The sequence below is a fragment of the Hylaeus volcanicus genome, chromosome 4, assembly GCF_026283585.1.
Source record: "Hylaeus volcanicus isolate JK05 chromosome 4, UHH_iyHylVolc1.0_haploid, whole genome shotgun sequence".
Classification (NCBI taxonomy): domain Eukaryota; kingdom Metazoa; phylum Arthropoda; class Insecta; order Hymenoptera; family Colletidae; genus Hylaeus; species Hylaeus volcanicus.
In genome coordinates, this window is record NC_071979.1 from 26,983,996 (window position 1) to 26,997,369 (window position 13,374).

General features: G+C 33.1%; 3 protein-coding genes across 3 annotated transcripts; all 3 read left to right on the forward strand.

Moving 5' to 3' along the window:
• Positions 1-240: 240 nt before the first annotated feature.
• Positions 241-6,474, forward strand: LOC128874565 (uncharacterized). Its single transcript, XM_054119403.1, has 5 exons — positions 241-434; positions 3,242-3,822; positions 3,898-4,067; positions 4,537-4,717; positions 4,865-6,474. The coding sequence occupies exons 1-5, from the start codon at positions 398-400 to the stop codon at positions 5,054-5,056; spliced, it is 1,161 nt and encodes a 386-aa protein (XP_053975378.1). The 5' UTR covers positions 241-397; the 3' UTR covers positions 5,057-6,474.
• A 148-nt stretch (positions 6,475-6,622) lies between these two features.
• Positions 6,623-9,036, forward strand: LOC128874562 (succinate--CoA ligase [ADP-forming] subunit beta, mitochondrial-like). The gene is made up of 7 exons (XM_054119400.1): positions 6,623-6,866; positions 6,969-7,225; positions 7,331-7,493; positions 7,575-7,842; positions 7,926-8,230; positions 8,319-8,438; positions 8,516-9,036. The coding sequence occupies exons 1-7, from the start codon at positions 6,783-6,785 to the stop codon at positions 8,708-8,710; spliced, it is 1,392 nt and encodes a 463-aa protein (XP_053975375.1). The 5' UTR covers positions 6,623-6,782; the 3' UTR covers positions 8,711-9,036.
• A 282-nt stretch (positions 9,037-9,318) lies between these two features.
• Positions 9,319-13,336, forward strand: LOC128874563 (succinate--CoA ligase [ADP-forming] subunit beta, mitochondrial-like). Its single transcript, XM_054119401.1, has 7 exons — positions 9,319-9,478; positions 10,449-10,708; positions 10,883-11,045; positions 11,550-11,814; positions 11,902-12,206; positions 12,294-12,413; positions 12,492-13,336. The coding sequence occupies exons 1-7, from the start codon at positions 9,413-9,415 to the stop codon at positions 12,660-12,662; spliced, it is 1,350 nt and encodes a 449-aa protein (XP_053975376.1). The 5' UTR covers positions 9,319-9,412; the 3' UTR covers positions 12,663-13,336.
• Positions 13,337-13,374: the final 38 nt, after the last annotated feature.

Genomic DNA, 13,374 nt, shown 5'->3' on the forward strand with positions numbered 1-13,374 from the left:
GGGACACCCTGTATATTAAATAATCTCTAAATAATACATAAAATTTATCAACATAAATATCTTGTCAAGTACAAACTACATTCTAATTTTACTGCTTGAATATTTCAAGTGAAATGGAATATTTAAATTATCAAGTATCTTACGCGATTCAAATTTTCGCGCTGCACGAAATCGAATCACCGCGAACGAAGCCCCCACTTCCGGTTTATACATAACTTCCTGCAATTGGCGGCGTTGTGCTCGTTCGTTGTGTATTCGTTCCTCCATTCGCGTGCTGTATGTCGTGTGATGTCATTGTGTACGGTCTATGGTGACGTTAAGAACGACAATTAAAGTTGTTAAATCGCGGCCATTGCGTGTTTCATATCGAAAGAGATAGAAATAAACAAAGTAAAACATGTCAGAGATCGACGCGAAAGTGAACATGTCGCTCGGTAAGTGGCCAGAGTCTCGAAAATCTAGCGTTCTCGCTGATAATCCTGGGTGAGCGTACGGCTACTATTTCTTCTTTTGCACAAATTCCAATATGGCGACGAGAATCGTACAAGCGTAGATATATACAAATTTATTTTCGATATTCGTTTACGCCCGATGATAGATCTCTGAAAATGTACCGTCTCAGCGAACGAGCCAATTTTCACAGGATTGTCTCCCTAATTAACTCTTAAACCAAACAAAAAAATCTGTCGTTATTTAATCGAAGTTCACGGGGGAGATGTTCGAGGCGTTTTCAATCGCTGGAAGAAAAAAAAAAACGTTGTATAACGTTTGCAAAACGTGCGTAACGATGAAAACGATTCTATAACGATTCCTTAGGAAATATGCGGATCCTTATAAACGTATAATAATAAAAGAAGTATTCAGTTCAACCGTGTTCTCACACAAGTAGATACGTTTCCATTATTCAGCGAAAAGATCGTGAAAAAGAAGAAAAGTATTGCCGCCACGATGGATTACGAGGTTTTTTGGGAGCGATTTCTTTTGACAAATAGCGACGTTTTATCGAATGGAAAATTGACGAACACGAACCCGGGGGACGCTGCCGCTAAGCAAAGTTGTGTGACTCACGCTTCACAAAAAGAAGTCAACTTTCTCGTTGCGTGGGATACACGTTTGCGTAACTTTAGTTGTATTTTTATCTCTGCTATCATGTTCCTCGAATTTCTCTTCCTTCATGTAAATGGGATTCGAAGTGCTACACTGTACGTGTGAGGCAGAACAAAAAAAAACACATGCCGAACTAGTCAAACGAATTTTATTTTACCTTTGACATATAAATGTTCTCTATGGCATTTGCGAGAGATCACAGTCGCTGTCAAATCAAACTGTTTAATTCTTTAACGGACAAAAGTATTAGTACACGGCAAGCATATCACCCAGGACAATTAACTTCCATGGTTGAACGCATTCACTTTACCATTTAACGAATATGTATTAAAGACAATGAAATTTTGTGTGAAGCTTAAGTATTTCTCAGTATTGAAAGGAATGTTTCTTGCTAGAGAAATAATTGAAAGATGGTCGACTAAATCTATGTAATAGAATCATAATTAAGACTTGTTTGTGAACAAATAATGTACCTTAGTTAAACGTGAATCATTATTGAGTTTTTATAACCTGGATCAAGATTTGTAAGCTGCATGTTTGAGCAACACAACTATGGAAGAAATAATAATACGACTCTTTACGTACACAAGGAGCTACATGGATCAAAATTTTGAAATAGAAAAAGACAGAGAGATATGTAACATGTATCAGGAAAACAAAACTATTAGATGCTTGATTGAGTTTATATGCTAGAGTGATAAGCTAGCATACAATTGTAATTAAGACTTGCCTGTGAACAAATAATATTACTTTGTAAAAGTTCAACACAAATTGGTTTGCATAACTTGGATCAAGATTTATAAACCACTTGTTTGACCGATCAAGAAATCTGCAAATTTTTGCCTATGGGCAACACAATTATGGAGAAGATATATGATCATTGAAACTTTTGAAGAGTTTTGTGGATTGAAATTCAGGAATAGGAAAAGAGTGTACAACTACATTCTAAGACATCTATGGTTTAATAGAAAATTAATGAATATTATTGTAGTTGTAATTACATAACTACATAGTAATAATATTTTCATGATACATTGGTAAACTGATAGTGTATCACATAAACATCTATATAATTATCCTGGAAAAGAGGAACAAAATGCCAAGAGTATAAATAGAATGCAGAAAATGAAGCCTAGTAACAAATTGGACAAAATATAAATGAAAGAAAAATTTAACTGAACATATACTTGGAAATGTTTGGGCATCACAATATTGGATATTCCGCAAGCAATTCTACAAGTGTATGAAGAACTGATTATCCAAGAAAACAATGTGTGTACGAAGTGTTCAACATATCTGTAGACTACTGGAAGAATAAAGACATATTAAACATGAACTGAAATAAAATTCTCCAAAAGGAAATTTGTGAAATACAAAAGTTCATAAAGTTGAATAAAGAAGAACAAGAAAATGTATAATGTGAATGAAGATCTATTATTACTAATTGACATACATAAACTATAAACGTTTTTCACATAACAGAGGATAATCATACATGAGAATTAATTTTTTAGTATAAATTCGTCTACAGTATGAATTAAAAGAAATTCCAACATTTCTTGTACATTCTACAACAGATTGTAGAGAAATACATGAAACTGTTGTTTAAATAAACTTATACATGCATATATATATTCAGCTTACATGAAATAATAGTATTTTAAAACGTTAATTATTTATCATTTATTTATTATTTAATTAGAGTAGTATATTTGATTCTTATTGTTACTGTTGTTATTTATTTTTGATATCAAGAGTAAAAGATTAAAAGTAGCATATCTAGAATCATTCTTAAGTGGTTGAGAAAATATAATAAAGAATGACCAAATTGAAATTTTGATATATTACATTTTTTTGTGTTGATAAATATGTATAACAAAAACCATAACCAGTGAGATTATTTTAAATATACATATTGGAAGAAAATTATGGAAATGGTTAATGAAAATAGATATTACAAAAAAAATTTCCTTAATGGAAATAAATACCAAGTTTGCCATCTTGAATTATTCTTCGGCATCGTCCGTACAGGAGGGAATTTTACATACATTCCAGATTAAAGCTTGACACAAAATTAACTTCTTGCGCTAAGACCATATGCTCACTAAACATTGTGAATTTTCTTCCTTTTAAGATGAAATCATAAAGATGGAGAAAAAGGAGAAAAAGAAAAAGGCTGGGACTGCCAATGGAAAAGCTGGCGCTAAACGCACTCGAGGCAGTGCTCGAGGACGGAGCGGACTTAGGGGTAGAGGTGCAAGAGTTAAACGAAATGTTGGAACTGCTAAGAAAGAGCAAACATGGCCAGCTCGACAAAATAATAATAATAATAATAACGTTCGTGGTGGTTTTGTAAGGAAACGATATAAGAAAAACAATGGTCTTGCTAGATCACGAAGCAATTTGGCATTGAACCAAAAATCGAACACGCGAGGAGCATTTAATACTCGTCGTGGTCGAGGCAATAGATTTGGTTTGACTCGCAGTAGAAGTCGCACAAATTTGACTTTTACTCAAGGAGGATTCTTTACAAACAATAAAAGTACATTGAAGAGAACGAATAGTCTACCAAATCTGCGTGACCCAACCTCGGTTCATAACCGACTAGGATATCAAAGTCCTGCTCAAATTGCTTATCGAAATCGCGTTAAAAGAGCAAAGCAATTGTTGCTGCAAAGACAGAATCAGAGATTATCTCTACAAAACCAATTCAGAGTAAGTTTCTGATTGTTTAAACAAGAAAGTTGTAGAGTCAATTGAACGAAAACTGAAGTAAATCTTTTGTTAAAGGTACCACCAGCTGGAAAATCCTTGTTATCGCTTCAACAAAGAAGTGCAATGGATAGAAGACAACAAATTTTAACGTCTCAACGTCGCTTCACTACCGGTGGATTGCGTTCCGATCAAATTGCCCGTGCACAAAGGCGTGTACAATACGAACAAAAATTAATGAGAATGAAGTATGACTAAAATTATAATTTACCGTTACAATTAACTTATAAAACAGTTCATAAACAATTTGATATTTAGTATTACAGTAATCGTGAATAATGTTTCATTTTCCACTTTTATTGTTTCTGATATTATTCATTAACACATTTACGGCTGTTGACACACACATTGTGTTGAAACAGTTGTTTCAATAATATTGCTGACGTAATTGGTACGTTCGTATGAGAAAACCAAGGATGACAAGCAAAACAGTAATCAGTGACACTAAAACAAATTAATTATTCATGCTAAACAAGAATTGTATCTATCCTAGAGGAATAATTTCAGCAGCAGCAAATGTGTTACGAGTAACTAAACTATACTTGTTTTCATTTGAAAATGTTTAAGTACTCTATCTGTACAACTTCATTGATCAATATTACTCGATAACTGAACAACAAATTTCACCTTTACTAATTGATATGTACAATGTTGTAGTTCTCCACGAATAAATGCTAATTCAAATGTGAACTTCATGTGTACATTGGGCAATACTCCCAGCACGCATCAACGATCTCTTGCTCTTGCACCAAGTCGAAATGGAAATGCTGTGAACAGTTTGCGCCAGCTTCCGAGGGGACGTTCACCGTTTAGACAAAATATACAAAGTTTGAATATGGTATGATATTTTGAAACTATTAATTTATGTGAAAATAAAAACTGATTTTTATGTACTAATCTTTAGAAGAAATTTTAGAGAAATATATAGCATATAAACTATATGTTTATTCTTGTATATTTGATCGTTAAAATGAATGTGTTTCAGGTTGGTCGAGCTCCTCTATTTGGTCGACAACGTTCAAGGTCAAGATCACGCTCTCGTTCTCGCACACGTAACACCCCTTCGTTAGATGCAGGAACCGATGTCGACGATCGTACTTTCAGCGAAGTCATGTACAGCTTATCTGGAAACCTTGGCGTCACAGGAAGAACGCTGAACGATAGATTTAGTTTTTGAAATTAAACATGATTTGTTTTGTATTTAGAATATAAGACTGTTAAGGCCAGAAATGAAGTTTTATGCTTGAAACATAGATGCAAGAAGCAGTTCTGTTTCACAAATTATATGAATGTTTAAGTTGTGTCACGCGAGGATGAAAAGTCGTTTTTCGAACCTTCTCGATTTTTTTCGTTTCATATTTTAAGCAGTATGAAAATTATTTTTAAGTTACAGAGCGTAGGTAACTTGTGTTTTGAATATATTTCGAAGTATTAAATGCATCGAATTTTGAATTTAATACTTGCGTTATCTTTTATTTCTGACATCATAACATTTTACTTGAAAAATTGTACATGTTATAAATTACTTTTTCTTTTATTATTCTTTTTATCTTTTTTTCTACTACTTGTGAGGAGAAAGTACGCAAAGATGAAATGTCTATGTTTTATAGCAAGACACTGCTTCAGATCTTATTTTTCTTAAATATTAATCTTTCTATTGAAGTATACAGTAACATTATTTAATTTTTGGGAAAGTTAAGTTAGTTTATCGTTTATAATTTCTGTAATTACATCTAAAAGGTTGTAGAAATGTATAGCCTCGATAACATTCTTTTGATCGATGAAGTCAAACGTACATCCACAGCGTAAAATGTAACGATAACAGAAACAGAATGCTGTAACTGCCTACGAATTATCAAAATTTTAGAAATCTTGTTAAGGACATAGTTCCTAAGATAAGCATACGTTTGTCTTCGTAAAAGAAATATCTGTTATCATACCAAGTGGTATTAACGCAAACATGACTCATTAAGAGCGTATTGAGTTATATCTAATCGTGATATAGCAATGAATTATAAATGTGTAATGTAGCAATTTCAATTCTATTGCAATTATTTGATAGTTGTAAGCGCTTGTAAGGAAATCATTGTAATCGGATTATACATAGATGTACAATGTAAATTGACTTTTTATATTTTACTATATTAACGTAATTTAATACATGTATCTTCTACGCATATAAAGAGAATAGAAAAATCACACGTTTATTACAATAATACAAAAGTTAATTTCACGAATGGAGTTTATTCTTTGTTTATAAAGTTAATTATTTTTCAGTATTGAACTTAGAAGCATTTTCTGAAATTAAAATGTGAAAGCAACTTTTACTAAACTCGCGACTCGTACGAAATATGTAGAGCAATCTTCGTAATTCAAGTACTTTTGAATGCAAACGTTTATGTGAAACTTGATATTATCTGTACAAAGTGATATCAACCAGAGATGGGCAATATTCTTATCTAGATATAAATTTCGTATAAAAGATAAATAACTTTCGATCCGTTATTTGTTGAATAAAAACTATAACTCGAATTATACGATGAATTTATATTCCTTGTTTCTCGAATAAAAGTTTATCTAAACAATTATCCAATATATGGTGTTTTAATTCATTGTCTATTCAAACCAAATTTTGCTCATCTGTGGTAGCATTCACTCATAAATATGACCATTTATCATTGTAGTAAAACAAAGAGGCATATATTCAACGCTCATTGCCTACTTAATTGATTTCACAATGCATTGTACATAATGAAGCATCTTTTAAAATTTGCGTTAAGGATTTTGTATAATGTAGGAGCGGAATTCTTTGTACAATTCATAAATAACGAAGCGTTGCTTTCTACATTTTCGTAAAGTTGAGCAATTTTCAACGCTAATGAATCGAGTCTACTATTGTGTAAATGAAATTGTTTAAATTAAGTATCGACATGTCAAAGAGAATGTCATCACTGATATTATGTTGCACCCAGGCAATAAAAGGACAGGTAGACATTTACATATTTGGAATACTAAAATGATTATCCAATTTATTAATAAGTTAAGGCCTTGCTATTTTAAATATTGATGTTTGGGAAAATATGTTTCAGTTATTATTTCGTACATCCCTTTTTACCCAACAAACTCGGCGCATGCAAGTTCACGAACATGTCGCATACACTTTATTAAAATCAGCTGGAATTCCAACTCCGCCTTATGGAGTAGCTAAAACACCAGACGAGGCTGCTAAAATAGCCAAGGATCTGGATACGAAAGATATCGTTTTAAAAGCGCAAGTTCTTACCGGAGGCCGTGGAGTAGGACACTTTAAAGGCACCAACGTCAGAGGTGTTATTATGTGCGAAACGTGAGTGTAATGAATTTAAACTTGAATTAGTTCCTAATAGTTTCTATTGCTTTTCTTTTATTTCAAATATCCGTATCTTAATGTGTCTTTCAACATAATTTGCAGCCCTGAACAAGCAAAGACTTTCGCCAATGATATGATAGGAAAATTATTAATAACAAAACAAACTGGAGCCGCTGGATTAATTTGTAATTCAGTAATGGTAACGACGCGGATGTTCCCTCGCAAGGAATACTATCTTGCAGTCATGTTGGAGATCAGTTTTAACGTGAGTTAAACTTATCAAGTAATTGTATATATTAAATTTTTCATTATGTTTGATATTAAAAAGAAAATATTTTTTTCTCAGGGTCCCGTGATAATTGTGTCAAAACAAGGCGGCGTAAATATTGAGGACATTGCCGCCACGAATCCTGAAGCTATAACGTATATACCAATTGATATCATGAAGGGTCTAACAACCGAACAGGCAGATCTCATTGCAGACAAGTTAGGTGTAAAAGGAGAGGACAAAGACATTGTTTCCACGATCGCTTGCAATCTTTATGAATTATTTATCGAAAAAGACGCCTTGTTGCTTGAGATAAATCCATTTGCATTAGACCTTTGCGGAGAATGTATGGTTTGCAAAGGAAACTTGTTAGATTAATTTTACTGTAACGAAGGAACAGATGTTTAATCAAATTTATACGACTTCCAGATCATGCCTTGGATTGTAAGTGTTCTTTCGACGACAGTGCAGAATTCAGACAGAAAGAATTATTTGCTCTTCAGGATTGGACGCAATTAGATCCAAAGGAAGTTAAAGCAGCTAAATTTCAGTTGAACTACGTAGGTCTAGATGGGAATATAGGCTGCATGGTGAATGGAGCAGGATTAGCAATGGCTACAATGGATATCATACGTTACTATGATGGTATGCCAGCCAACTTTTTAGATGTGGGTGGCAGTGCCACTGCAGAAACCGTCAAGGAGGCGTTCCAAATAATAGTCTCTGATCCAAAGGTGTTTAAAACATATAGATAGTAAACATTAAGTTTGTTACATATATTCTGCGCTGTATCTATAAAATTTGTATTGCGAATTTTTTCAGGTCGAAACTATCTTCGTTAATATTTTTGGTGGTATCATGAGATGCGACATAATTGCGCAAGGAATAATCTCTGCGACTAAGGATCTGAAATTGGAGATTCCGATAGTCGTAAGGCTGCAGGTAATTTAATAATGATTTATCAAGGTCCTGTGAGAATAACGATAAGTTTTATTTTCCTTCTTTTACAACCTGCCTAGGGAACTAACATGGAAGAAGGAAAAGTACTGATACGCGACGCGAAATTAAAAGTCATTTCCGTGGACGATTTTACCCAAGCGGCTGAAGCGGCTGTAAAGTTGGTGACAGTAGTGAACTTAGCAAATTCCTTGAATCTAGACATTTCTTTCACAAGCAAAGAGAAATCTGATAAAAAATGTAACAGTTCGAAGTAGGGTAAATCTCTTTGTGGGAAATATTCGGAGCGTATGTTTATCATTTTTGACCTCATAATCGCTTCTTTTTTACTTGCATGTACGGTGAAGAGTTTTCGAATCGAAACTATTGACACTAGAAAATATACAACAAATACTTAATATCGTCTTCGCAAAATTTTACTTTATACAGAAAGTTATATATTTGTATAAAATAAATATTTTCCATTGAAATTGTGTAGTTCATAGTCTACTTTAAAATCTAAGCGAATGAAATTAATCCCGTTAAACTTCTTTCAATATAGACGCGATAATTACTTGTTATTATTTCTTACATTTTCCTTATTTATTTTTCAGTTTGTAAAGTGCTTTAAGAATTTAAAATTCATACTAATGATTGATAAAATATGTATCTGGTTGCTTTATTATTCAAATAGCAAAAACTAATATTACATTAACAAATGAACCCCCTAAAGATTCAAGTAAGATCTTCGCTGTTCAATTGTTACAGTTCGAATATTATCTTTGTCTTTTATTCATTTTAGCGCTGATCGTTTGAAATTAATTTCAAGTGATGCGTCGTCTTTGCATTAAAGTGGTGCTGCTATCGCGGCTGGTTGCGCGCGAGTTTGCGTCATGTTTTTACAGGAAACGTCAAGAAGAAAGGTGGGGACATGAAGGCGCAGCTTACACTTGGCAGTCCACTGCCACTGCTTTACTAAGATGGCTACCATGTTGTCGCGGACCATCTCGCTCGTTGAAAATCTCACCCGATTCAACGGGTCGAAGGTACGTGAAACAAGTCGTTCTTCGTATGGTAATGTTTACGTCGGTTCTCTAATAATCGCATGAAAAATGTGTTTCCTCTGTTTTCGTATCCCGAAATCGAATGATACTTGCGCCAATGATTCATAAGGAGACCACCATATTAGATCCGTAGTCTGCTAAATTCGGCGCCAGGGTCAGTCGATTCGAAGCCAAAGATATTGGCCTTGCCGCAAAACTATCTTTTTACACGAAATACAAGCATGACAGTTACGCAATACGAAAGTGGACGTTCCGTGCTCGTCCTTCCAATCTTAGGTCGATGACTCTGAAACGTCCGTGCGTATTTAATTAAGAGTTATTAAATTACGCCAAAGAATGAAGACTACTTGTCAAACAATTTTGAACTGTCATACTTTTGCGAGAATACAAAATTTGAATAATCGAATGCTTCGTTAACGATTGTTTCCTTTGTCCTTTGTCTCTCAATCTTGTTTGTCAATATTTATTATTGAAGATATTTCATTTTTCTTTTTAAGTTTTCTTTATTTTTCAAAATTATTTCGTTTTACACTTTATTTGTGGTCGTTTGTTTTCATCGACTAAGGAAGATAATTATCAAAGGCAAAACAAGTCAAGGGTGACAAGCATAGAATTAAAAGTATGTGGGTCATTACCATTGATTGGTCTTTGAGTTCAGTTTATTTTTAAATCTTGCAGGCCAAGGCCTTGAAGCGCACAAACTGTCAATAATAATGTGTTAGATCACTTTGCTTTAATATCACTGTGTATGTTATGACATTTACTCTTTAATGAACTTCTAATGAAATGTGTATACAATAATTGCAATAATAACAATATTTCTATAATATTCTGCAACCAATAAAAAATAGCTCTTTTCTATTATTATCATATTTTATGTACATAGATTAGTGTATTTAAATGTTATTTCTCTTAACAACACTTTTGGTAACTATATCGTTTTTTTTTACAGATATTAGGATGCAAAACCAATTTAGTAAAGCAACCAGTTCGAAATTTAAATGTACACGAACACATCAGTTACAGTCTATTAAATGAAGCTGGAGTACCGACTCCTAAATTTGGAGTTGCCAAAACTCCAGATGAAGCTGCAAAGCTTGCTGCCGATTTGAAAACCAAAGACATTGTCTTGAAGGCACAAGTGTTGGCTGGTGGCAGAGGAAAGGGTCATTTTAAGGGTACCAATGTCAGTGGTGTCAAAATGTGTGAAACGTAAGTTACTATAATATCTGACTATACTCCCAAGAAAGAGGGCTTCTGTTCGGATTCATTTATTTATTTATAATCATTTATTGACCCATAATCCTTTTTTTCTGGGAGCCAACACGCACGTAAATTGTACTGAAATGTGTACTATACCATATTATATTTGTGTTCCCCTTGCAGCCCAGATGAAGCGAAAAAATTAGCAAGTCAAATGTTAGGTAAATTGTTAATTACTAAACAAACTGGTGAAGCAGGTAGGATATGCAATGCAGTAATGGTAACACAGCGCATGTTCCCTCGCAAAGAATACTACCTTGCTGTCATGATGGAAAGAGCCTTTGGTGTATGTTACTAAATTAATATAATTTTAAAGTGTTACAAGTAACTAAAGATATGAATATATTCGTAAAAATCTGTATAATAATAATCGTGTAATTGAATGCATACGAAAAATATTTGGAATTTAGAATGTTTTCAAAAATTTCTTTCAACTTTCTTTTCAATTAGAACAAACTTATTATTTATGAGAACTGCCACGTGGTTCCAAAACAACAACGTCATTGCAACATGCAAATTACTCAATTTGACTTTGTCCCCTACCATTGTCACATTCCATTTAGTGATTAGATAAATTGTATGTATTAATTTTAATTGAACTATCACATGTTTTTTTCTCCCTCGTTCCTTCTGTTTTTTCTTTATTTTCTTGTACTTCCTCTGTATCAATATGATTGTTATACAAAGTTCAGCGAATATTTTCTTATCGAAATATCTGCGAAATGTTAATTTTATTTACAAGTAATATAAATATAATCGAAATTTTTAACTTTCAAATATTTAATTTAAGGGTCCAGTTATAATAGCTTCAAGTCAAGGTGGTGTAAATATCGAAGAAGTCGCTGCAACTAATCCTAGCGCTATAATGTACGAGCCTGTTGATATTAACAAGGGAATTACGAAAGAACAAGCGGAACGTATTGCTGTGAAACTTGGTCTACAAAATGTGAAAGATTACATTTCCAATATAATTGTAAATCTATACCAATTGTTCCTAAAAAAAGATGCCCTTTTATTAGAAGTGAATCCTCTCGCGGAAGATATTAATGGAAACTGTGAGTCTGATCACAAATATAATGTAATTTCCTATATCTTATAAAAAATTTCATTAGAATTAATACTTTTATTTTAACGATATTTAGATTTCGCATTGGATTGCAAGTGCAGATTCGATGATAATGCCGAGTTCAGGCAAAAACCATTATTCTCTTTGAGAGATTGGACTCAGGAAGATCCTAAAGAGGTCGAAGCTGCTAAATTTGACTTGAATTACATTGCTCTCGACGGTAATATTGGCTGCATGGTGAATGGTGCTGGCTTAGCCATGGCCACTATGGATATCATAAAATTACATGGAGGAGAACCAGCCAATTTCTTAGATGTTGGCGGTGGTGCATCCACTTCTGCTGTAAAGGAAGCATTTAAAATAATTACATCTGACCCAAGAGTACGTAATCGATATGCAACAAGCTTAGAAAGATTTCATTTTATTTAAATCAATTTTAAAAATGTATTTTGCTTCCATCCAACATAGGTGCATGCTCTTTTGGTTAACATATTTGGTGGAATCATGAGATGCGATGTTATTGCAGAAGGAATTATAGCAGCAACTAAAGAACTTGACTTAAAAATTCCTGTCGTTGTTCGATTGCAGGTACAGTAGTAAAAATGAATAATTTTAAGAATGAATAATTATAAAAGAGTATGACGTTTAATGATTTTATTATTACAGGGTACGAACGTAGACGAAGCGAAAGCTCTAATCGCGAACGCAGGTTTAAAAATCGTACCGATCGACGATCTAGACGAAGCTGCCCGTGTTGCGGTTAAATTGTCAACAATTGTTAAGTTAGCACAATCCGAAAATCTCAGTGTTAACTTCGAGATACCTTCAATTTCATAGATTTAGCAAAAATTGTAATTTACACATTATCAGGAAACTAAGGAGAATGTATTCACGCATTGTTAAACAGTTGAAACAACATTTGAAAGTAATAACTACACTAATAACTTCAAGTGTCATTCTGCGCTTATCTCTCTTAGAGTTACATCTCAGTGTTTCAAACATTGCCGTGTCAGATTGAGTAGAAAGAAAAAAAAAATCGTCGATTTTACTGGACAAATTTATATTTTTCAAAAAGGACACACTTTGTTTCCAGTCTTGTACATTTTAAATATTAGAAAAATGATTCAGGCGATTGATTCGAATTTGATGTTGCTTCCTTTTTAATGTAAGCACAAGTTTTCTCCCAAGAAGCATGCAAAGCATTCTTAAGGATATAATTTATTGCTTACCCATCGACGGGTTTCTGTGATTCAGTATTAAAATTAAGTTATATAATACATATTTATCGACATAGCTATATTTTTTGCACGAAAGTGTATACAACATTCTTTCGAAGCTTACATCTAACAGAGTACATGATTACTGTCCGAGGCGGAATCTTTTGTAAAATTATCATTTACAAAAGAAACTGTTAATACCTATTTGAGGTACATGTCATAAAGAAATGGCCTGTAAATGTAACATAGACATATGTAGTTACATGTATACATATATAAATTATTTTACGTAATTTTAGTTTGTTCTTATCTTTTTAATTAATCGAAAATAA

Excerpts from the sequence above, each read along its gene's own strand:
- LOC128874565 (XM_054119403.1), top strand. The coding sequence starts at position 398 with ATGTCAGAGATCGACGCGAAAGTGAACATGTCGCTCG. Across the intron at positions 4,068-4,536 it reads CAAAAATTAATGAGAATGAA|TTCTCCACGAATAAATGCTA; the intron begins GTATGACTAAAA and ends ACAATGTTGTAG. Across the intron at positions 4,718-4,864 it reads ATATACAAAGTTTGAATATG|GTTGGTCGAGCTCCTCTATT; the intron begins GTATGATATTTT and ends AATGTGTTTCAG.
- LOC128874562 (XM_054119400.1), top strand. The coding sequence starts at position 6,783 with ATGAAATTGTTTAAATTAAGTATCGACATGTCAAAGAGAATGTCATCA. Across the intron at positions 6,867-6,968 it reads CCCAGGCAATAAAAGGACAG|TTATTATTTCGTACATCCCT; the intron begins GTAGACATTTAC and ends AATATGTTTCAG. Across the intron at positions 7,494-7,574 it reads TGTTGGAGATCAGTTTTAAC|GGTCCCGTGATAATTGTGTC; the intron begins GTGAGTTAAACT and ends TTTTTTTCTCAG.
- LOC128874563 (XM_054119401.1), top strand. The coding sequence starts at position 9,413 with ATGGCTACCATGTTGTCGCGGACCATCTCGCTCGTTGAAAATCTCACC. Across the intron at positions 9,479-10,448 it reads CCCGATTCAACGGGTCGAAG|ATATTAGGATGCAAAACCAA; the intron begins GTACGTGAAACA and ends TTTTTTTTACAG. Across the intron at positions 10,709-10,882 it reads GGTGTCAAAATGTGTGAAAC|CCCAGATGAAGCGAAAAAAT; the intron begins GTAAGTTACTAT and ends TTCCCCTTGCAG.